Source organism: Eutrema salsugineum, unplaced genomic scaffold, assembly GCF_000478725.1.
Source record: "Eutrema salsugineum unplaced genomic scaffold, Eutsalg1_0 scaffold_12, whole genome shotgun sequence".
NCBI lineage: Eukaryota > Viridiplantae > Streptophyta > Magnoliopsida > Brassicales > Brassicaceae > Eutrema > Eutrema salsugineum.
The window spans coordinates 244,958-267,853 of NW_006256895.1; the positions used below are offsets into that span (position 1 = coordinate 244,958).

The 22,896-nt window shown below is 30.9% G+C and overlaps 2 protein-coding genes and 1 non-coding gene across 4 annotated transcripts; 2 read left to right on the plus strand and 1 right to left on the minus strand.

Moving 5' to 3' along the window:
- Positions 1 to 1,456: 1,456 nt before the first annotated feature.
- On the plus strand, positions 1,457 to 4,252 carry LOC18025605 (COP9 signalosome complex subunit 2). Its single transcript, XM_006408527.2, has 10 exons — positions 1,457 to 1,598; positions 1,752 to 1,844; positions 1,950 to 2,028; positions 2,320 to 2,560; positions 2,652 to 2,726; positions 2,815 to 2,949; positions 3,057 to 3,244; positions 3,475 to 3,543; positions 3,618 to 3,708; positions 3,792 to 4,252. Exons 1-10 carry the CDS (start codon positions 1,589 to 1,591, stop codon positions 4,128 to 4,130), a joined length of 1,320 nt encoding a protein of 439 aa, XP_006408590.1. The 5' UTR covers positions 1,457 to 1,588; the 3' UTR covers positions 4,131 to 4,252.
- Positions 4,253 to 6,882: 2,630 nt separating this feature from the next.
- LOC18025606 (dehydrodolichyl diphosphate synthase 5) lies at positions 6,883 to 8,440 on the minus strand. 2 transcript variants are annotated; one of them, XM_006408529.2, is made up of 4 exons: positions 8,261 to 8,440; positions 7,804 to 8,032; positions 7,634 to 7,701; positions 6,883 to 7,566 (listed from the first exon to the last, which is right to left on the minus strand). In XM_006408529.2, the coding sequence occupies exons 1-4, from the start codon at positions 8,413 to 8,415 to the stop codon at positions 7,122 to 7,124; spliced, it is 897 nt and encodes a 298-aa protein (XP_006408592.1). In that variant the 5' UTR covers positions 8,416 to 8,440; the 3' UTR covers positions 6,883 to 7,121. The 2 variants fall into 2 exon arrangements, with proteins under 2 accessions (XP_006408592.1, XP_006408591.1); XM_006408528.2 differs by having other exon boundaries at positions 7,804 to 8,026; positions 8,261 to 8,433.
- Positions 8,441 to 22,258: 13,818 nt separating this feature from the next.
- On the plus strand, positions 22,259 to 22,368 carry LOC112089553. The gene has a single exon (XR_002901189.1). It is a non-coding gene; the product is annotated as a small nucleolar RNA R71 (small nucleolar RNA).
- Positions 22,369 to 22,896: the final 528 nt, after the last annotated feature.

Sequence of the window (22,896 nt, forward strand, 5' to 3'; positions counted from 1 at the left end):
TTTTTTTCTATATATTTCATATAATAGTAATTCATTTATTTTAAATTTTTATTTTAAGATTTACTAATATATGTCTTGGACATATAGGGAGGAGTGTTATTTAATCATAGATTTGAAGTTAATTTTATAGATTTTATAATCTTTAAGAATTGAAAGTTTATATTATTTTCAAGAATCCATGTGTATAGATTCTACATTTTTTTCAATATATCTGGGATTTTGTTTTTGATAATTTCTTCATAAAATTCTATTCGAATTCATTTGACTCATGATATAAGAAATTTAAAAATTATTTAGTGTTGAATAATAATCTATTATATAATAGGAGAGTTTTCTCTCCTCTTAGAGTGTCGACATCAGCATCACTAAAAACAGTCTATTTTAAATGTTTATTTATTAAAACAATAATCATATTTATTATTATATTTAAAATTTATATCAGTAAAATCTAACATAAATTTAGAATATTATACAGATTAATGAATAGAATAAAATTTAATTGATATATATAAACTGGACTAATATATATATATATATATATAGATATAGTTTAAAGTAAAAACGAGATATTGTTAAAAACTGAAAAAAAAGAAGATTAGAGAAAACGACAATAATAAAAAAATTAAGAAGATGATGAAAAAAAAAAAATAGGAAGAAGAAGAAGAAGAAAATGGAAAATATATTAAAAAAGACACATATGAAGATGAAGTAAATAAAGAAGTAAAAGAAGAAGAATACACACACTCGATAAATAAAAATAAGAAATGAAACAAAAATTAGGAAAAAATAAAAAAAACTGAAAAAAAAATAAAGAAAAACTGAAAGAAAAATAAGAAGCAGAAGAAATCAAAGACGATAAAGAAAAAAAATAACAAGAAGAAGAAAAACACGAAACCGATGAAGATAAATTTTAGAAAATACGAAGACTATGAATTAAAAATAAGTAAAAATAACAAAAGATGAAGATAATAAACTATAAAAATATGAAAATAAAGAAAAAGAAAAAAAATTAAGAAAAAAAGACAAATATGATAAATTAGCTATTCAACAGTTTGTAATAATAGCTATTACTTCATATTTCTTTTTTCAGATTTAACAACAACATATAAGTCCGAAGCCCGCGCGAAGCATGAAATCAATATCTAGTAGATTTAATAAAAGTGATGTATCAAATGTTTATGTACTCACAAAAACTGCAGTTTTTAAACTATATATGTTATAGTATTTTTTTTTCTTAACACTTCAATGATTTTCTTAATATCATTTCTTACCTCAATTTATGAATCTATGCTTGAAAAACTTAATTAAAATCCCTTTTTATTTCTATCAATCTTACAATTTTCGTTTCCTTTTTTAGAGATTTTAAGAAAAAGAAAAAAATCTCAAAACATGCACGAACATTATTTATGTATATATCCGGCCCAATACCAGTAATCTCAAATCCTTCGTCTTCCAGAAAACCCTCTTTTATTTTCGTTTTTTTTTCTTTGCTTGCCCTAAGTTTCTGCTCATCGATTTTTACTCTGCTTCGACTTCGACTTTAGTCCGTCACAAGCTTAATCGGTGTTGTGTTCTTGTTCTGATCATCATGGCCTCAGGTCTTATCGCTATTTCTTCCTCTTTTCATTATCCTACTGTGAACCGTTTAGGGTTCAGGTTTTGCCCAAAATCGCACTTTTTTACTCGTCCTGAATCTTTAGGTTTGTGGTCGTTAACAATGGGTTATTGATTTGCTTTCCGAATTTTGGTAGATGCTGATATGGAGGATTATGGGTTCGAGTATTCCGATGAGGAACAGGAGGAACAAGACGTTGACATTGAGAATCAGTATTATAACTCCAAAGGTTCTTCTTTGATTTCCTTTAGCATGTTTACATTCCCAAAAAAAGTTCTGTTGCGATTCTTAATCTTTGACTCTTATTGTGTTTTCTTCGTTCTGTTTCTTAAAGGTATGGTTGAGACTGAACCTGAAGGTGCACTTTCTGGGTTTGCTGAGGTTGTTAAGATGGAACCAGACAAGGCTGAGTGGTAAGATCCAAGATAATTTCTCTTTTCATAAGATTGTTGTAGCTCTAGAGAATACTAGATTTGTGTGTTTGGCTGCACTTATAAGTAGGTTTTGAAGGTAACCATAGTAGAAGAGATAGAGATCATTACAGTGTCATATAACTTGTTGAGTCACTCGATTTCTGTTTTTCTTTTCAAAACAAAACATCAGTTTCCAAAGTTTCAATGCCTCTATTACTTGTTGAACCGTTATATGTGTGTTTGAAGTTTTTGTTAATGGATTAACCATTCCATGGCTTATTTCTTTGTCAGGGGTTTCAAAGCTCTGAAGCAGACGGTGAAGATTTACTATCGTCTAGGTAAATACAAAAAGATGATGGATGCGTATAGGGAGATGCTTACGTACATCAAGTCAGCAGTGACCCGGAACTACAGCGAGAAATGTATAAATAACATTATGGATTTCGTTTCTGGATCTGCTAGCCAGAACACTGGCCTTCTGCAAGAGTTTTATCAGACCACTTTGAAAGCTCTTGAAGAGGCTAAGAATGAGGTCTGGGAACGTTTTCTTTGTTTTTGTATATGATAATACAATTTCTTCTTCTCAATGGTTCGGAGATGTGATATATTGGTTTCTTTCGCAGAGACTCTGGTTCAAGACGAACCTAAAACTCTGCAACATCTGGTTTGACATAGGCGAATACAGACGAATGAGCAAGGTATGACTTGGTTTAAGCAAATCTTTTCTTTGAAGCTGATTATGCTTAGAGATTTTAGTATCAATAACAACTCTCTACTGTTGGCCAGATCCTGAAGGAGCTCCATAAATCTTGTCAAAAGGAAGATGGAACGGATGATCAGAAGAAAGGAAGTCAGCTGCTTGAGGTTTATGCAATTGAAATTCAGATCTACACGGAAACAAAGGACAACAAAAAGCTTAAGGTAATGATCATCTGCTCCATGGTTTTTACCTCGAAGTCGTTTTGAGAATCTGGTTTCTTTTGGCTTTTGTGACTGAGACGCAACCAACACTTTTTGAATTGATGCAGCAACTATACCAGAAAGCACTTGCCATCAAATCTGCTATACCTCATCCTAGGATCATGGGTATAATCCGCGAGTGTGGTGGAAAAATGCACATGGCAGAACGTCAGTGGGCAGAAGCAGCCACAGACTTCTTTGAGGCTTTTAAAAATTATGATGAAGCTGGCAACCAAAGGCGTATTCAGTGCCTAAAGTATGTTTCCTATTATCTTCTCATCTCTTTATCCTTTCCTATCTGATATCCTCTTTGTCATTTGATTGGTTTAAAAGTAAACAAACAAGATCTTGCTTTTTGTCTAGTGGTTTGTACAAGTATCTTAGAGTTGTTGAACAAGGCAAAACAGGATCTTGCTTTTTGTATCGTGGTTTTTCCAAGTATCTTTGAGTTATTGAATTCTGGTATTCTTATTTGGCTTTGCAAAGGTACCTTGTTCTTGCGAATATGCTGATGGAATCAGAGGTGAATCCATTTGACGGGCAAGAGGCAAAACCGTAAGTCACATTTCCCTTATATTAGTATGGAAACCCATTTTGGCTCTTTGCTTCATGATTAGCTTTTTCTGCAGGTACAAAAACGACCCTGAGATCTTGGCAATGACAAATCTGATAGCAGCATATCAACGAAACGAAATCATCGAGTTTGAGAGGATACTGAAGGTAATAAAAGCCAAGTATTACTGGGACTTTATTTCCACATATATCTAAATAACGTTATTCATGAAATGGTTTTTGGAATGTAGAGCAACCGAAGGACGATAATGGATGATCCATTCATCAGAAACTACATGGAAGATCTGCTGAAGAAGGTGAGAACACAAGTGTTGCTAAAGCTGATAAAGCCATACACAAAGATCGGGATTCCATTCATATCGAAGGAACTGAACGTGCCAGAGAAGGAAGTGACGGAGTTGCTTGTGTCTCTGATACTCGATAATCGAATCGATGGGCACATTGATGAAATGAACCGTTACTTGCTGAGAGCTGACAGTGCCAACGGAAGGAAGTTGCACAAGGCGGTTGATAAATGGAACACCCAGCTCAAGTCTCTTTCTCTCAGTATCACCAACCGAGTCTGTTAATTTGCCCCCACCCTCTCATTCGGATTGTTCGTTTTACAATGCTCAATCATTTTATATTTTGTGGATTATTTGTTTCTTCACTTAGCTGGATTTGATGAAGCTAATGCAAGTTACCTTTTACTCCTAAAAGTCAGGCTCCTACTTTCTCTTATCTTACTAGAGTCTCTATCTACATAAAGTGAATTCACAAGCTTTGGTTACAAGTACAGATTTTGAGTTTAAGCAGCTTTTGAAAACGTTTAAAGCAAGGATGCTAAATCGATAGTTTTGGATGAGCAAATGTGGAATAAGTTTTAATAATTGTCAAGATTATTACTCTTGTCTTCAGCATATGCGTATTTGTGATGCTAAAATTTCTTTCCATGTTTAAAAAAAAAAAACGCATAAAAGATGAGAATGTATATTGCCACCCGTTTTTATGCTGCAAAAGATTATTTGAACCAGTGTTTAATGTACTATCTTGTAAGATGCGTGAGATTATGAATGGGTTGATGAATTTATTTGAAAAATTAAAAATCAAAGTAGCAAAACAAAAAGCTCTTTGAAGAGCTTAAAATTTCTAGGGAACTTGAGGGCAACGTTTCTTGATAAATGGCTCCAATATGCAGCCATTTTAAGACTTATTGCTTCTTGTTGAGATGTTATAACTTATAAGACTTTATTGCGTAGATGTTTCCGTGTATCATTGAAGTTCTTGAACAAATCCAGAATGAAAGCATAAAACTTTATTTTTTATATACAGATGATGATGCTTGTATTGCATAAGCTTAGAGATAATGGATTGGAAGAATTTTTGGCTAAATATATTCTTTTATTGAGAAATATAAAATTTAAGTGCCGAATATGGAAGGAGAATTGATTCAAGAAGGCCAAGGAAAAATACTCTCATAACCAACTTGCACCATCTTAGATATGCAATTTCAAGAGTTTAGTGATCGCTAGGTAAATTATGAACTACTTGTTTGTATGATATCCTTCAATTCCATTGATTCTTTTCGTCAAGTCAATGTTGGTGAGATTGACTGAGTTTTATCCAAATGGCTTTAGTTTGGTGGAGCGGAGATTTCTTGATCATCAGACATCTACTTTGATAATATGCTAAATGGTGAAAGATTTACTAATCTAGAATTTTGGTGATCTTACTCGTGTATTGGTGGAGAAAAAAAACATCTTTATCATCCTTTTATTTATTGTCTTTTGATTCTTCCTATTGCAACTGCAAAAGTATTTCTTGAATATTGTGAAGACGATCTCGCATAATAGTATTATTGACAATTTCTTAAGCGATTATCTAGTTTATTTTATTGAAAAACAAGTACTTGACAATATGAGTGAATATATCATTGAGAGGTGATATATATATTTCAATTAAGTTTATGCAATTATTTTCAACAAAATTATTATGGCCCCAATATATATTTTTCCTGGCTCCGCCACTTATAGGAGTGATGGAACGGCCAAATGCTCAATATTGTCTTGTGGAAGTTTATTATTAACTAGAGGGTGGAGTTGTTCAATCAGCTATAAACATAGTAGCTTTTCTCATTGCCCAAAGTGACACAAAAAATTCACCGTTGTCAAATGTCAATCTTATATTCTTATATAGCCACATAAAACATTCTTGGTTACTCGAGCTCTTTGGAGAAGGTCTCATCCTTTATTTAATGTAGCTTGTTCTCCCTTTGTTCTTTTGGTGAATGTTTATGTAGTTTCACTTATTGTGTGAATCTATGGCTTAGGCTCGTGATGTTTGTAGTTGGACAATCGTGACTGCTCTTCAGCTTTTTTGTACAGTAGCTAATGAAGCAACGTGACCTGTGGTTGTCCTTATATGGCACGTGCAACAGCTAAGCAGACCTTGATTTTCTGTTACAATATAATAACCAAAACAAAGCAGAAAGAAACTTCAGAGTTATTATAATAACTTTGCAACATTGTCCACTTTCACAATTTTGAAATCCTTGCTAAAAAATGAACTTAACTCTAAATAAACACGAGTTAAGCATTGATGATCTGTACTTTTATATTGCCTTTTAGGTGAAAAGATTAGCCATCTCTCTGAACTAAGTAGATGAAATTCAATCAGTGAAGTTGTCAGTATCGTTATAAGTAGATGACGTTCAATCAATGAGATTGCCATACCATTCAAACTATTTTGTAGAGTATGAGACTGTGGTTAAAACAAAGTAATTTATTTATAGAAGGTTTGTATATGTATTTGTTGTTGTAGCCGGGGCTGTTTTCTTAAAATAAAAATAATTTATCAGTGGCTTCACCAACCTTATATCACATGGCTTATGGCAAAGTTGTTAATTGTTATATCCCAGATTCACATCTAGAAATTTGTGTTTGTCAGTTATAAACGAAAAATAATAATACAGTCAAACATATCATTCAAGCTCTTTTGTAGAGTATGACTGTGGTTAGAAAAAAGTAATTCATATATGGAAGGTTTGCATATGTATTTGTTGTTGTAGCCGGGGCTGTTTTCTTAAAATAAACAACATTAATCAATTTGTTTTAATTAGTTTCACCAACCATAAATCACATGGCTTTGTAGAGTTGTGAATTGTTTATATCACAGATTCAAATCTATCAAACATATCATTTAAGGTTATATTTATATGGGAATATTTACCATTTCAAACCGCATAATGCGTGTTGGCAACGGAAGAAAAAGTTAATGCATTCACCTAAATACTTTTTTGATAAATATTTATTTTTAATGCACTGACCTAAATAGTTAACACGGTTTTAATTAGCGACAAAAAACACGGTTTTAATTATAAAATAACATTTAAAAGCTACAAACTCACAATTTTCAGTTTCTAAATGATGTTCGAATAAAAACAATAAAAACTAACGTAGCATTTTGAACTAACAAACGTAAAAACAAACGCACACATGCATATTCAGTAATTGAACAATTTATTTGTGAGAATCTTGCTAAGCCTGGGCTCGCTCTTTTCTTTAAGACGTGAAGTTCAAAGTTTAAACTCCTCGACCGAATCGCCTCTGCCTCTGCTGAAACCAAGTCAAGGCCTTGAGATACTCAGCCTCGCCAAAGTCAGGCCATAGAACATTAGGAAAGTAGAGCTCAGTGTAAGCTGATTGCCATAGGAAGAAGTTACTGATCCTTTTCTCTCCGCTCGTTCTGATCAGTAGGTCAGGGTTTGGGAAATCACTACAGCTTGTCATCAACTCCTTGTCCATCAGCTTTTCATCAATGTCCTCCACTTGGATCAGCCCGTTTTTCGCTTTCTCAGAAAGACTTTTGCAGGCTTGTAAGATATCAAATCTTCCACTATAGTCTATCGCCATAACGAGATGCTTCTCTTTGTAGCTTTTTGTAGCTTCTTCTACCTCTCGTATCAAACCTAAAAGCGACTCGGGGATATTCGTTCTTTTCCCGATAACAGATATCTTGATTTTATATCTAAACAAGAACAAACAAAATTAATATAAAACGATTAAAAATCGATGAAAATGACATGTGTGGGTACCTTTGGTAATAAGGCATCTCAGACTTGAAGTTTTTCTCAAACATGGCCATCAAGAAGTTAACTTCATCCTGATCAAAGAAAATAAAACGAGCCGAATCAAAATGATGGAAAGATAAGTAAACTCTTGAAATGTTATGGAAAAATGATCCGCTTCTCTTTTTCATAGTCACCTCGGGTCTTCCCCAGTTTTCAGTGGAGAAGGCAAAGAGCGAGACAGTCTTTACACCCATAGCGAACCATTTCTTGGAATTCTCCACTACTCTTCTCCCTCCTGCTTCGTGACCTTCTGACACTTCCAGCCCTCGTATCTTCGCCCAACGTCTGTTTCCGTCCAATATAATCGCCACATGGTTTGGTATTCTCCCTCGTTTCTCTGTCTCTTCAATTGTTCCACTACAACTTTTGTAAGAACATTAAAGGTTGAAAATTAGAAAGTTAGGAACCAGTTTTGAGCAAAACTCTTTTTCTTGACATGATCTAGTAGAAAGTAACCAGTTTGAGCAAAACCCCTTTTTCTTGACATGTTGAGCTAGATTGTTCGTAGGTTCTGAGATTAGTTAATCTTATATTAATTGAGTTGAGAGAAACCAACTTAGAAACTATGCTTAAATTAAAGAAGCACACTACCTCTCTCCTTCGTCATTGTATTGAGTAGCTCCAGTTTTGATGAACCTGAGGATATTTTTCAAGGAGAGGGGAATACTTTGACGCCTAGAGATGAAGAGACAAGGGATGAGACTAAGAGCAAGAAAAGTGAAGACAATAGAGAGTAGCGACAACATTATCTTTTGTTTTCAATATTTGGTCTAATTGATGATCAATTACTCGTCTATATATAGACAAACTTAATGGCTTCGGATTCGAAGACGTACATGATCATTGCTACGCAAAGACAGATCATAGGTCACATGACATTGATTAATAATTATATCAATGAAGACTCATAAAGTGTGGTATGATCAGAAGACAAATTGTGGTATACCAATATTAATTATGTCGAAGTTAATCGCATAGTCACGCTTTCATGTTTTGTTTGCATGCACAGTTTTTTCTACATTCCATAAAAAGAATAATCAACCAAAGTGGTTTTAGTAGGACATCTATAACGTGCAACACCATTTTGACGCTAAAAGTACATAATTTTGGTGTAAACTTTTTTTTTTTAATCTGAAGTATTGTTATCTATTATAAATTATGAAAATAATTACAGGAAATAATTCTACCAGTTGATAATGATCCTGATAGACAATATTACTTGTATCATATCCATGAGGACCATGAAAGACAATTTTTATGTTTGACATACTAGACTACGGTGAACAGCCTTATTTACACATCACTGAAAATCTCCTATAAATTATGATTATTAATTTGCATTTTTTGGGAATCGAACTCTATATCTTTTGGTGTAGACATATTAATAAATTTGGTTTCAATTGTTGGACCAAGGGGGCTCCTACAAAAAAAAGTCGGAAGCCACTCTTAGTAATCAAACAAGCTCCATTGTTTTTAGGTTTAACACTAATTTGTTTTTTTTTTCTCCAACTACACAACACCAAATATGTATCACACTAAAAAAGAATAATCTCTATTGTTATAATATTAAAGAAATCTAATTATTATTTAATTTTGTTAATATATACCTATTACTCTTATAATTAATTAATTAACTAAAATAAGATAAAATTCAAAAACAAAAGGTCGAGGTAGAAAAACTGAAAGAGGATGACAAAATATTATTCACGAATTTGAGTTCCATAATTGAACCAGCGTGATGTAGGCATATTTAAAATAAAATATTTTCTTTTTCTTTTGAGAAAAAATTGAAAAAAAAAACAAGGTAAATGTTTCCAATACCAATATCATAGAATATTTCCAATACCAATATCATAGAATATTTCCAATACCAATATTATAGATCTCAATATAGAGCATCTTATATCAAGGAGATCAAACTTAAGGAAAATAAGCTCAAGGTAAAGACCAAAGATCCCCAAGTGATCTAGATTTCACTTACTACTATAATTATATTAGTGAAGTCGAAAATAGTTTTTCCTGCAATTAGATTATTATTTTAAGTTTATAGTATGTCTTGTACAACTATCTTTTTGATTTACTTTTTTTATGTTTGTTTAATTTTAATTTAGTTTTTTCCATTGTTTTAGTTAAATCTTATTAAGTATTTTTTAATTAATTTGAATATTAATTTAGATATTTATACAAAATTTAATATTTTAATTGATTAAAAAAATACAAAATTAAATATGATATATTTATTTATAGCTACAAATTTAACTACATATTTTAAATGAAAATATAGATCTTATTTGATATAGTATAAATATATAAATTATTTCAATACTTAATAATCATGAGATGAAAATCTCAATCTAGTAAAACATGTCCAATAAACCAATAGTAAAAAGGCCGACGACGTTAATGATACAAATACAGTGATAACCGGACTAAAAGGTCCAATGGGTGAAGTTTATTGTCAAAGGAAAATAAATGTGAATCTGCTAGTCAACTCTGACGAGATCAAATTCATTCAAACCATTAAATTAAACTGTTTGAACATAACAACTATAACTTCTGAATTAAAGATCTTTCATGAGAAATCAAACAGAATAAATGACAACATTAAGGAATCAGAGTATCAGCAAAGACGGAAGCAAAAAGCAACACAAGTTTTTCCATCCGCAAGTAGCGAACAATGAATATTTCATGTAACATTAAGCATAATAAAAAATTAAAATTAAAATTTGAAAATAAAATAATTAATAATAAAAATTAAAATCTAAATCCTAAGCTCTAATCCTTATATCCTAAACCAAAATCTGTAAACCTTAAAAAAAAAAAAAGTAAACCCTAATCTCTAAACTTTAAAAGAAATTAATAGTAAAAAACTAAACTCTAAACCTTGAACCCTAAATCTTAGACCCTAAACCCTAAAATTTAATCTGTAAACTCTAATAAAATATATTAATATACATATATATTATTTATTTATATATATCTTATTATATAAAGAAGTATGATTCAAAGTTAATAATTTTTCAGAACGTGACACATGAATCGATAAGAATTTGATATGTGTTTAATTAATTTGTAATTATATTTTTAACAAATTTTACTATAAAGGAAATTCTATACTTGCTTCTTAAACCTAAAAAATAAAAACAAAAAATTATTTAGATTAATAAAACAATAAATAAAACAGAATAATAACCACAGTTTATAAAAAAACAGAAAACTATATGTTTCAGTTTAGAATAAAGAAATTAAACAATATATTCCAATGTTAAAAACTAAAATTGAAAAAAAAAATTAATATTTTTGTTTAAATTAAGGAAATTAAAAATAGAATACAAACTTAGAAAGAAAAGAATTTAAATTTTTCACATTAGTTTTATAGCTTCTAAAATTCACAACCAAAAAAAAAAATTTACTAATCTTTTTAGTTTAATATTTTTTACAGGCTATAAGATATAATTATAAATTAGCATATATGATGATACTTATCTAGTTTTTTTAAAAAAAACTTGAGTGAGTGTTTTAATTCCTAGGGATGAACCCGAGAATTTGTTTGCAACTAGGTCTACACTTAAACACTTAACATATCTTTATTCTTGTTTTTGTCAAATCACTCTCCAGATCAAAAAATTAATCCTTTTGTCAAAAAAAAATCTTTTTCAAAATTGCATTTTAATCTGTTTTGATCTCTGTGAGCAATATAGTTTTATTTCTTGATAGTCCTTCAGATCTTGTTTTCACTAAAGATAAATCAATGTTTTTATTTATTTATATTTACGATTTTTTATGGTTGCAATTTGAGCTAAAACAACAATATTAAAATAAATAAAAAATACTTTAAGTCAGAAAACATTCCAAACATACTATTATAATGTGATTTTAGTCGTCTAATTAGAGCTAATATAAACAATAGTATATGTTATACATTTAGATTGAAGAGGATCTTAAGCAACAACGAGAGACTACTTGGAACGCACACTAACATCTAATATCGGCCCAAGAGTCGCAAAACTCATGACGCTTATTTGAAGGTACTTTTAGTTAATTTACTCTAAATCCAGTTTTTTTGTTCTTTTTTTCTTTTCTTGTCATCTGGTAATTTAGTTTCCATCAGGACAAACCCAGAGTGAATTATAGGGAGAAATACACTTAGCCACCAGAACCTCCTCCGGAATCAAAAAGCAGCAGAATATAGGTAAATTCTCGGAAACCAAAGAAAACCAGCACAAAATACTTTATTGAAACGATGAAAGAAATACTTTAACGTAAACTAGATTCTAAGTACGTTCACACACGAGATAGATTGAATTATGATTGTCTTTAAGTGTTTAAGACCAAATATATTTAATTTATAATTTCTAAGCGGTGTAAGTAAGAATTAATTATTTTGTTAATTTATTGTGAGAGATGTTTATAATATACTTCAGAATTAAGTTATATGTCTGTGCAAAATGTAGTTTTTTTTTAAACTAAAATTTTGAAATATACAAAATGGACAAAATGTTTTCAGAGTGAATCTTGAAATACACAAAATGAGAATGAGAAATAAGATATAATTAAATTTTTTTTTTATCTTAATCTTTTTATTTTAATTTATTAGAAAGGGTTGAGATGGTTCTAACTTTTTTTTGCACTATATATTAATTTTTTTTTTGTCATCAGCCTAAGTACATAACAGTTCAATAAACCAAATCAGTGGTACCGAATGTACGATATAATTAAATGCTATATCATATGTTGAATTTGTGATTCTTAAGTTTTAGTAAAAAGATTTGTTTTGCAATATTTATTTTGATATTTATATTATATTTATATTATATTTCTAACCCATACTATGCAAATTAGATTCTAATTGATAGGTGTTGTATGCACAACAATATTGTTTATATATTTTTTTTATATAAAAATGCTTTTTATGTAGACTAAACACTAACAAAAATAATTTGACTTTAATTTTAATAAACAAAGTCATGATCATGTGATTTTTTTAACTTTAAATAATACCAATGTATTTTATCTAATAAAAATGTAAATAGTTTTAAAATTCATATGATATTTCCATATGGTATATATTAGTATAATAGTATAGATGAGTTAGTTAAGTATATATAGATGTAATTGTAATTGTAAATTTTGTTATAATATGAATCTATATTATTACACAACCAATAAATTTTAAACTGAGTTTACCCGTTTTTTTAATCTATCTCGAATCAGGCTATTATTTTCTATGTTTTGACAAAGCAACCCGTAAAAGGAAAAAAATATAAAAACATTATCGTAACCATCCATTCATATTACTAAATATTTTAAATTTGAATATTTAAATTAATAAAATATCTAAATTAAATCTAAATTAAATCTAAATTATTTGTTTTTGTAAAGATACATTAAAAAAATATTTTTCAAATTTTTGATAATTAATATATTACCTATATTTGAGAAAATCTAAAATAATCTAAATTAATACTTGAATTTTAGGAGTTAATTTTAAATATAAAATAAATAATTTTATATTAATATTTTATTAAGTTAATTGGGAAATTTAAATTAACCTAAAATAAAAGTATAGATATTTAAGATAATCAAAAATAATCTAAATTTATATCTATATTTTTGAATTAAATATAAATATAAATTAAAATATATTTTAATTAAATAAAACGTGTGAGAATGCAATAATTAAAATATTTTCTACAGATTCTAAATGTGTATCTCTTTTAATAGTATATATACTTATTTTGACAAGTAGGATATATGAAACAGGTGAAAGACATTTTTTAGAGGGCATGTAGATCAAGCTCGAATAAGGTTTTCATTCGATCTTTGTTAATTCTATTTTTTTCTTTAATATATCATTCTATCATATTATATGGAGATTTGAGATCTCAGCAAACATGCATTCCTCTGCAACCGGTTTAAAATATTCATGGCATACTATGATGCAGAGGTCTATGCCTTGCCCCTTGTGATATGGCATTGTATGGCGTGCACTATATATGAATGCATGAATAAATCTCAATTCTCAAATGAACTTTGAAAAGATAGACATCTTATTCAATAACCAAAAACAAAATCCTCATAATTCGAATATTTAAATTAATAAAATATCTAAAAATACATTCATTTTTTTTTTAATTTTTTTTTATAGTTAATATATTACCTATGTTTGAAAAAATCTAAAATAATCTAAATTAATATTTGAATTTTTGGAAATAATTATAAATATAAAATAAATAATTTTATATTAATATTTTGGAAATTTAAATTAACCTAAAATAATAGTATAGATATTTAAGAAAATCTAAAATAATCTAAATTGATATCTATATTTTTGGAATTAAACTTAAAATAGAATTTAAATTATATTTTTAATTAAATAAAAAGTGTGAGAATGCAATGATTAAAATATTTTTTACCAATTATATATGTGTATCTCTTTTAATAGTATAAATACCTATTTTGACAGGTAGGATATTTGAAACAAGTGAAATACATTTTTTAGAGAGCATGTAGATCAAGCTCGAATAAGGTTTTCATTCAATCTTTGTTAATTCTCTTTTTTTTTAAAAAAAAAAATATATTATTCTATCATATTACATGGAGAGTTGGGATTTCAACAGGCATGCATTCCTCTACAACCGGTTTAAAAGATTCATGGCACACCATGACACAAAGGTCTGTGCCTTGCGTCTTGTGGTATGGCATCGTATGGCATGCGTTATGCCTGATTGCATCATTGCATGAATAAATCTCAATTCTTAAATAAAATTTGAAAAAAGCAGACATCTTATTAAAGTAATAACCAAAAACAAAATCCTCATAATTCGATATCTAAATTAATAAAATATCTAAAATAAATCTAAATTATTTGGATACATTAAAAAATATTTTTCAAATTTTTGATATTAACATATTACCTATATTTGAGAAAATCTAAAATAATCTAAATTAATATTTAAAATTTTGGAATTAATTATAAACATAAAATAAATAATTTATATTTATATTTTATTAAGTTAATTAAGATATTTAAATTAACCTAAAATAATAGTATAGATATTTAAGAAAATCTAAAATAATCTAAATTGATATCTTTGTTTTTGGAATTAAAATATAAATATAAAATAAAATATATTTTTAATTAAATAAAAAGTGTGAGAATGCAATGACTAAAATATTTTCTAGAGATTCTAAATGTGTATCTATTTTAATAGTATAGATACCTATTTTGACAGATAGAATATTTGAAACAGGTGAAAGACATTTTTTAGAGGGCATGTAGATCAAGCTCGAATAAGGTTTTCATTCAATGTTTGTTAATTTTATTTTTTTTTATATTATTCTATCATATTACATGGAGATTTGGAATCTCAGCAGGCAGGCGTTCCTCTGCAACCGGTTTAAAAGATTCATGGTGTACCATGACGCAGAGGTCTGTGCTTTGCGCCTTGTGGTATGGCATCATATGGCGTGCGTTATGCCTGAATGCATGAACAAATCTCAATTCTTAAATGAACTTTATAAAAACAGACATCTTATTAAATTAATAACCAAAAACAAAATTCTCATAATAAGAATATAAGATCCAAAAAACCAAATCATAAAAATCCATAAAAACCAAAGCGTGAAACCAAGTTTTCAGAAAACATAAAGAGAAAGCACCACAACACAGTAAAAGTAAATAATAAGAAGATTCAGAATCGTGATCAACTCATTATCATTGAACTCGTCGTCATAACCAAGATTACCTTCTTCTGCTTTAGCTTCCACCTTATCCTCATTTACTTCATTTTCGTCTTCATTAACCAATGTCAAGCCTCTAGGAGATGGAACAGATCTCTTGCTACCACAAAATGAACTTGTAGCAAATTTCTTTTCCTTGTCGCCTTTACCCAAATTCGAACTTGTTGTTCTCCTAGTGAGATAGTTATGTTCTTCAACACCCATAGCTTGGCTCAGGTGTCTCCATCATAAGTTATCATTAGAGAAAAAAAAATTCATTTTCATCACCAGATGATTTCCCATCCATTTTTCCAGTTAACCACTCATTTCTCAAGCTTACCATGATGAGGAAACATATTGAAGATAAAAAGTAGGAAAACTTGGCTTGGAGAAGGAGATCGGAATACAGAATTCTATCAAGCCTGCACCAAAACAAGATTCCCAATGAATAAAACTCTTACAATTAATGATGATATGTGACATACATACAGAAGAGATACATAAGTTGGGAAACACGCAGAAGAAATCTTTACCAACGTTAATAAGAGTTACCAGAGTTCATGCCAAGCAGATATCTTCTCTAATTTTCAAAAAAAACTGTAACAACTTCCATGAATGAGAGTTTAATGAAGGATGTTACAGAGAAGGAAATCAAAGATTCACTCTATTGATGCCAACAAAACTCCAGGTCTAGACGAACTAACAGTTTGTTTCTACCAATCATGTTGGGATATCGTTGGGAATGATGTCATAAGAGAAATCAAAGAATTCTTTACAACTGCTCATATGAAAAAGGGTATAAATCATACCAATATTTGTATGATTCCAAAAGTATAGAAACCTTTAACTCTCTCTGACTATCGCCCAATCAGATTATGCAATGTGCTATATAAAATCATATAAAAAAAATTCTGGTTTGCCGGTTGAAAAGCTTATTAAGCTCGATTGTATTTGAATCACAGGCGGCATTTATCCTATGATGAATGATAACAGACAACGTATTGATTGCCTATGAATTGATGCATTCTTTGAAATCAAGAAAAGGAGTATCCAAAACATACATGGCGATAAAAACAGATATCACGAAAGCATATGATCGTATTAAATGAAATTTTTTGGAGAAAACTCTTCAAACATTTGATTTTGATGAACGATTGAATATTCAGTTTTGATCAATGAAAATCCCCAAGAAAGAATAATCCCACAAAGAGAACTTAGACAAGGAGATCCTTTATTGCCATATCTATACAAACTATGTGCAGATATTCTCAGTCATTTGATCAACAATCATCATCAAATGGGAAAGATCAGAGGAATCAAGACTGGAAATGGAGTACCAGCAATTACTCACCTGTTATTTACAAATGGTTTTTTTTCTGCCAAGCAAATAATACAAACTGCAAAGCTTTACAAGAAAATTTCAAGACATATGAGTTATGGTCTGAACATCAAGTCCTTCCTTCTTAATCAACAACTACGTTTGGATTTAGGATTCCTGTTGACCTCCAAGAACGTTTAAAACGAATTCTTGGAATCAATAAGCAAGGAGGTAGTGGAAAATACCTAGGTCTACTAGAGCAATCAGGAAGTAAAAAGTTTTTTTTTTTTTGAATATATTATTGATATGATTTTAGACCCTCTTTGTTTCTTCTTCAATATTGATTTCAATACAACTTTTCAATACAATGTTTTTGCTTTCTCTTATCATGTCTGAGTAGTTTATTTGTTGGGTTTAAGGGAATTTTCGATGGGAACCATATATGTTCGATGAGGATTGCATGAGTTATTAAGACAAATCCTAGAATTTTTTCTTCTAAACTTATTTTTAATGCAAGAGAGTAGCGTTATGAACTATAATCTGAGTAAGGTTCGTATTGTTGCAAAAGTTTTCATTAGGGGTCAGATCTAGTTTGAGAAGATAAATTCTGCCATATGAGACGAAAGCTACCTATGGGTGAGTTGTGAATGTAGATGAGTCAAGTGCAAGATTGTGTACATCTGTGACTGGGTTCAGAGATGAAAGTTACTGGTCAGGGTCTTGAATGACAGTTGATTATGAACACGACAGTGACGTAGTCATACCTTTGTGCTCGAGTTTTAAAAGTTTTAACTAGGATTTTTATATTATTTTTAGCAATGTTTTGAATCGTTCATACTCCAGAGATATTTCCCTGAAAATACAAGGTCTTGTTTTTGTAAGTCTTACACCGATTTACTTTCATGCTTTTTACATTAAGTCTTTTTTTCCAGCTGATTTTCTTAAGTTCTAGCATTAAGTCATTTTTAGCTCTTAATTGATTTTTCGTTTTCCCCTTTAGTTTAGGATTTACGTTTTTAGTGTCACCCAAAACCCCCTATAAATATCGATTAGTTCTAGACTTTCTTGCTTCAATCTCTTTCAAAGGGTTTTGCAGAAAAGATCCTCATTCCCTGTGGATTTGATCTCTAAGTACTACAATCAATTAACTGTGCACTTGCGGCTTTAATTGATTCTGTTAGTGTAAAACTTGTTCCCGCACTCACACCACATCAATGTGTTAGACAAAGGACATCAAATTGGATTGCTAAGTTCTTGTCACAAGCTGGGAAAGAAATATTAATTAAATCATTGGGCATTTCATTGCCAGTTTTCTTGATGTCCTGTTTTAAATTTCTGGCTCATATAACTGATGAAATAAGCACTTTTTGATATGATTTTGGTAGGAAAAGGGAGATAAAAACAGATGTATTCCTTGGATTACATAGAGTATATTAAAATTCTCAAAAAGAGATGGAGGTATCAGTTTTAAAGACTTGGCTTTGTTCAATGACGCTTTACTTGCAAAACAAGCCTGGAGCTTCTTAAGATTTCCAAATTCTTTATTCGCCATAAAGATACTATAAAGATACTATAAAGATACTTCTATATTAGACAAGAAATCAAGTAAATCAATCTTATAGATGGAGCTATATTGTGCATGGTTTTGGATTTGATAAAAAAAAAGGAGTTCGACATATTATTGGTGATGGGGAAATGACTCGAATTCAAAAAGATAATGGGATATTAGGTCTCACTCCACGACCAACAGCAATGAGTGATAAATACGAAGAAATTTTGGTCAAGGATTTAATTTCTTCCACTAATAATAGATGACAATGGAATCTAGCAAAGATCGATGACTTGCTTGATGAAAAAGATAGAGAGTTGGTGAAGAACATATACTTACCACAAACATCAAAACCAGATCATGTTGTTTGGAGTCATGAAATATCAGGTGAATACTCAGTTAAAAGTGGCTATTGACTAGCTCTTATTGAATCAATAGTTCAAAGTCCAGAGATACTTGTCACTCATGGAGATCCAGAATTGAAATGGCTTAAATGGAAGTTACCAATCATGCTAAAATTAGAACACTTTCTTTGGTGTATTTCATCTAAAGCAATTGGTGTGGTAACTCAATAAAATTCAAGAGGAGTCTATATGAACAATATTTATCAACGATGTTGCTCAGCTTCTGAAACTATTTACCATATGCTTTTTAACTGTCCAATGTTGTTGATGATTTGGGGACTATCTCGATCTCCCTGGTTTCCACAAATTTCACATGGTGATAATGGAGAAGACCTACTACATAGCATCATTGATTTACAAGGCCATCCAATGTTAAGTAAATCTCATAAGCTTCTTCCATTCTAGATTTTATGAGACTATTTCGATTTCCCTGGCTTCCACAAAATTCACATGGTGATAATGGAGAAGACCTACTACATAGCATCATTGATTTACAAGGCCATCCAATGTTAAGTAAATCTCATAAGCTTCTTCCATTCTAGATTTTATGGAGAATTAAATTTAAACGCAATTTAATATTAAAAAAAAATCATATCTGTCCTGAAAGGGTTGTACAAGATGCTAAAATTGATGTGTCCCAATGGCTGGAAGCAACAAGAAACAAAAACTCAAATAAACCATCAACTATAACTCAATCTCAGATACCATCACAAACTTGGCAAAGATCAGAGTTCACATGTATAAGTGTAACTTTGATGCTAGCTTTAGTTTGGCTAATAATCAAACAATGACAGGTTGGATTGTAAAAGATCATAATAGAATCCCTACATTTTGGGGATCATCGAATATGTGAACATCTGCTACTTCATTAGAAGCTGAGGCTAAGAGACTTCTGACAGCAATGCAACTTGGAACCTAGAAATACAAAGAGTATTTTGAAGGGGGCTGCAAAGTACTAATTGACATTCTAAATGGAAAGTGGAAAATTAACGTATTGAAAACATATGTTTCGATATTTTCCTTTGGGTAAACAGGTTTATGAAATGCATTTTCCTTCACACATTAAGAGCAAGCAACTCCCCAACGAATTGCTTGCAAAAATGAACCTTCAAATTCTCTATTTTATTCTGGTAAATTTTATCCACTAATGTGGTTATCAAATACCGTAATTGCTGATTGTAACACTTCTTCCTAATATATATATTATATATAAGTTTTTTTTGTCGCAAAAACACTCGTTGCTATCATCAATATCTTTCAATGGTATCGTTTCAAAGTGCGGTTGTACTTCACAAACACCATGTCACTTAAACAATTTTGTGCTAAACGATTTCTTATCTTCGTATGAAGCTGTTGGAAAACACTCCTGTTTTTTCTACAACCTGTTACACGACAAGTCAGACTTAGAACCTTCACAGAAAAGTCTCTAAGATTTAGAGCGGAAGATCTGTATCACAACCACCATTCAGATGGTTCTTTCATCTCCCTGTGCCTAACCACAAGTTATGACCAGGATTTTTAAACATTAAGCTCTGTCATTATTTTTTTCTGAACATTAGCATCCAGAACCAACCTCTCAACGCAGTCCAACCAACCTCTCTACTTCTTGGCATTTTACATCATCAGGATACTTGTATTGAATCGTCGGGTTAAGAAAATAACCAGCTGCATGCGAAGGATGATGAAGCTGATTTTCCCATCTCTTGTCAATAATCTCAAAAGTTGTCTTGTACCTCTCGTCTCTGTACTTAAAACTCTGTGAGATAGCCTCCTTAACTCGATCAATTTCTGCGAAAGTATAAACCATAACTCACCAACCTCAAAGAAAAATCGAACATAATTTTGAAAGCATTCTTGCAGAAATACTGCTTTAGTTTTATTGCTCCTCCTTCCTTAGGCCACTTAGACTCATCCCATTCACTTGAAGTAATCAGGTCCTTCAGGTTCTTCTTCTGGTTGTGAAACTGAGATATGGTAGTGAAGGTAGTGTCAAACCTTATAATCGCCAGCATTTGCAGATTTCTGCCACCCGTGTTCCTCCTCATGATGTTCAGAAGAGGGATATGACCATATATGTAGTTAGATTTATTTGAATTGCACTTAGATTTTCTTGCTTTGTGCTTAGATTTTCTCGATTAGACAATTCCCTTAGGCTCGAATAAAAGGGCTTCTACCTTTCCTGGTTATCTCCAGGGTCTAAAATCAACTTTTCTTCCTTGTAGATGGTTATACACTAAGAGCTTCTACCACTACAGACTGCGTGATAAAAGATTCTCTTTTTGAATTTAGAAAAACAAACTCTTCGTTTGGGATAATCAACAACTGCCCTCACGATTGCAAGAAACGAACTTTCAAGTATTAATGTCCTTAGAGATTTTTTTTGTCATTTCAAGAATGTGAAAATCAACAGGAATAAGACACCTTCCTACTTGCACCATCAGATCTTGTACGAAACCATATGGAATCATTTTTTAATTATCTCCAAACTTAACAGAAATTTGAAGAAGTTTGATGTCCTGAATCCCTAGCTCGTTTGCAACTATATAAACATAACATTAAAATTTTCTCCTGTGTCACATAGAGAGTAAATAAGTTCCACGCCTTCAATTACGCAGGAGAAGACAAACTTCACCGAATCATTTATCTTATAAAGTTTTCTTTGGTGTAGAATTATTTATTGCCTCATACTCTTTGGGGCATGCTGGAGATTCAACTTCGGTGTCTTGATTGCTAGAAATAAGCGTGAAATCTCTCTCACCATCAGTGTCTATGATATTGCAACATCCCATTGGATTGTCTACGGTTTTTCCCGGAAGATGATCATTTTTTCTCTTCAGACTTTCTCTAATTTGTCCGATTTGTTTCTCGAGCATCCTGACATAAGTTGAGAGGTTATTGAACTTCTAAAATAACTCCTAATTGTTCTTGTTGAGGTTATCATACATGATGTCTAACTTGTACCCAAAATCATTCATGTAGTCTAACTTAAACTCAAGGTTGCGGTTGTCTTGGGCGATTTTTTTCATGCACCTCTGTGATTCGTCTCTCTATAACTTTGGTGACTTGTGAACCATCTGTGGTTTGTGATAGGTTCACGTCTATGCCGTCAACATGAGTGGAAAGAGCTTCAAATTTATCATTAAGGTCAGTGTATAAGTTGTCCACTTTCATATTTACGTCGTCTGCTAATTTTGCTGCTTCATAAGAAGTGGTTGCATCATAAGCTCAAGCTTGTTGTCTTGAGGGTTGGGGATGATTTTGGAGCTAATTGGGTGTGCTCTTGTGCAGAAAGTTGATGATTAATCTCAGCTGCATTAAATACTTCACATACATTAACAGAACGCTGCTGATTTTTGAGAAACAATTTCACCATGGCTTTAAGTTCTTCGATTTCCCTAAGATCATGAGAAGTGGAACGTGATATTCTTTCTTGATCAGGACAATTGTTTCTGATATTCACAACAAGATTATTAATCAAGACGTAAGCTTCTTCCACAGTCCTTGTCATGAAATTTCCATCGCTTGCCACATTTATAGGTGACTTGGATGTCCATTCAAAACCTTCATAGAAGGTGTTTAAAATGCATGTATCTGTAAAACCATGGTGATGACATTCTCTAATGTACCCTTTATAACGATCCCAAGCTTCATGAAAAAGTTCACCTTTTTTTCTTTAAAACCTATAAATCTTGTCTTAAAGAAGTTTGATCTAGAAGTGGTTAAAAAACGCAGCCTTGCATTTGTCCCATGATCCGAGTGAACCAGGAGACAAGGACTTAAACTATGCATGTGCCTTATCACAAAGAGAAAATGGAAACATCTAGCACTTTACGTAATCTGCAAGAACTACGATCGCTTGCTTGGTACCTTTGAGATGGTTCATAGGGTTCTCCGATGTATCGCCATGGAACTGATTCTGCTTAACCAATTTTATGAGCTTCGGGCTAATCTCATAGTCTACGTTGATGGGTTGTAGACTAATGGGAGAACGGTTCTCATAGAAAACATAAAGAGTATTATAATCTCTTAGAGTTAAGCGAGGAGCGTCTTGGAACCGAACATGCTCATCAAATTGTTGTTGCTGGATGTTGTGGTTATCTTTAAGCTTATCTAAACCTAGAAAATATCTATTGTTGTCTCCCATATATATATATATATATATATATATATATATATATATTTAATTTCTTATGAAGTAAGAGAAAAAAATGAACAAGAAAATGTACCTTAGACT

Excerpts from the sequence above, each read along its gene's own strand:
- LOC18025605 (XM_006408527.2), top strand. Across the intron at positions 2,727-2,814 it reads AATACAGACGAATGAGCAAG|ATCCTGAAGGAGCTCCATAA; the intron begins GTATGACTTGGT and ends ACTGTTGGCCAG. Across the intron at positions 3,245-3,474 it reads AGGCGTATTCAGTGCCTAAA|GTACCTTGTTCTTGCGAATA; the intron begins GTATGTTTCCTA and ends GGCTTTGCAAAG.
- LOC18025606 (XM_006408529.2), bottom strand. The coding sequence starts at position 8,415 with ATGTTGTCGCTACTCTCTATTGTCTTCACTTTTCTTGCTCTTAGTCTC. Across the intron at positions 8,033-8,260 it reads TACAATGACGAAGGAGAGAG|TTGTAGTGGAACAATTGAAG; the intron begins GTAGTGTGCTTC and ends TTCTTACAAAAG. Across the intron at positions 7,567-7,633 it reads GAGATGCCTTATTACCAAAG|ATATAAAATCAAGATATCTG; the intron begins GTACCCACACAT and ends GTTCTTGTTTAG.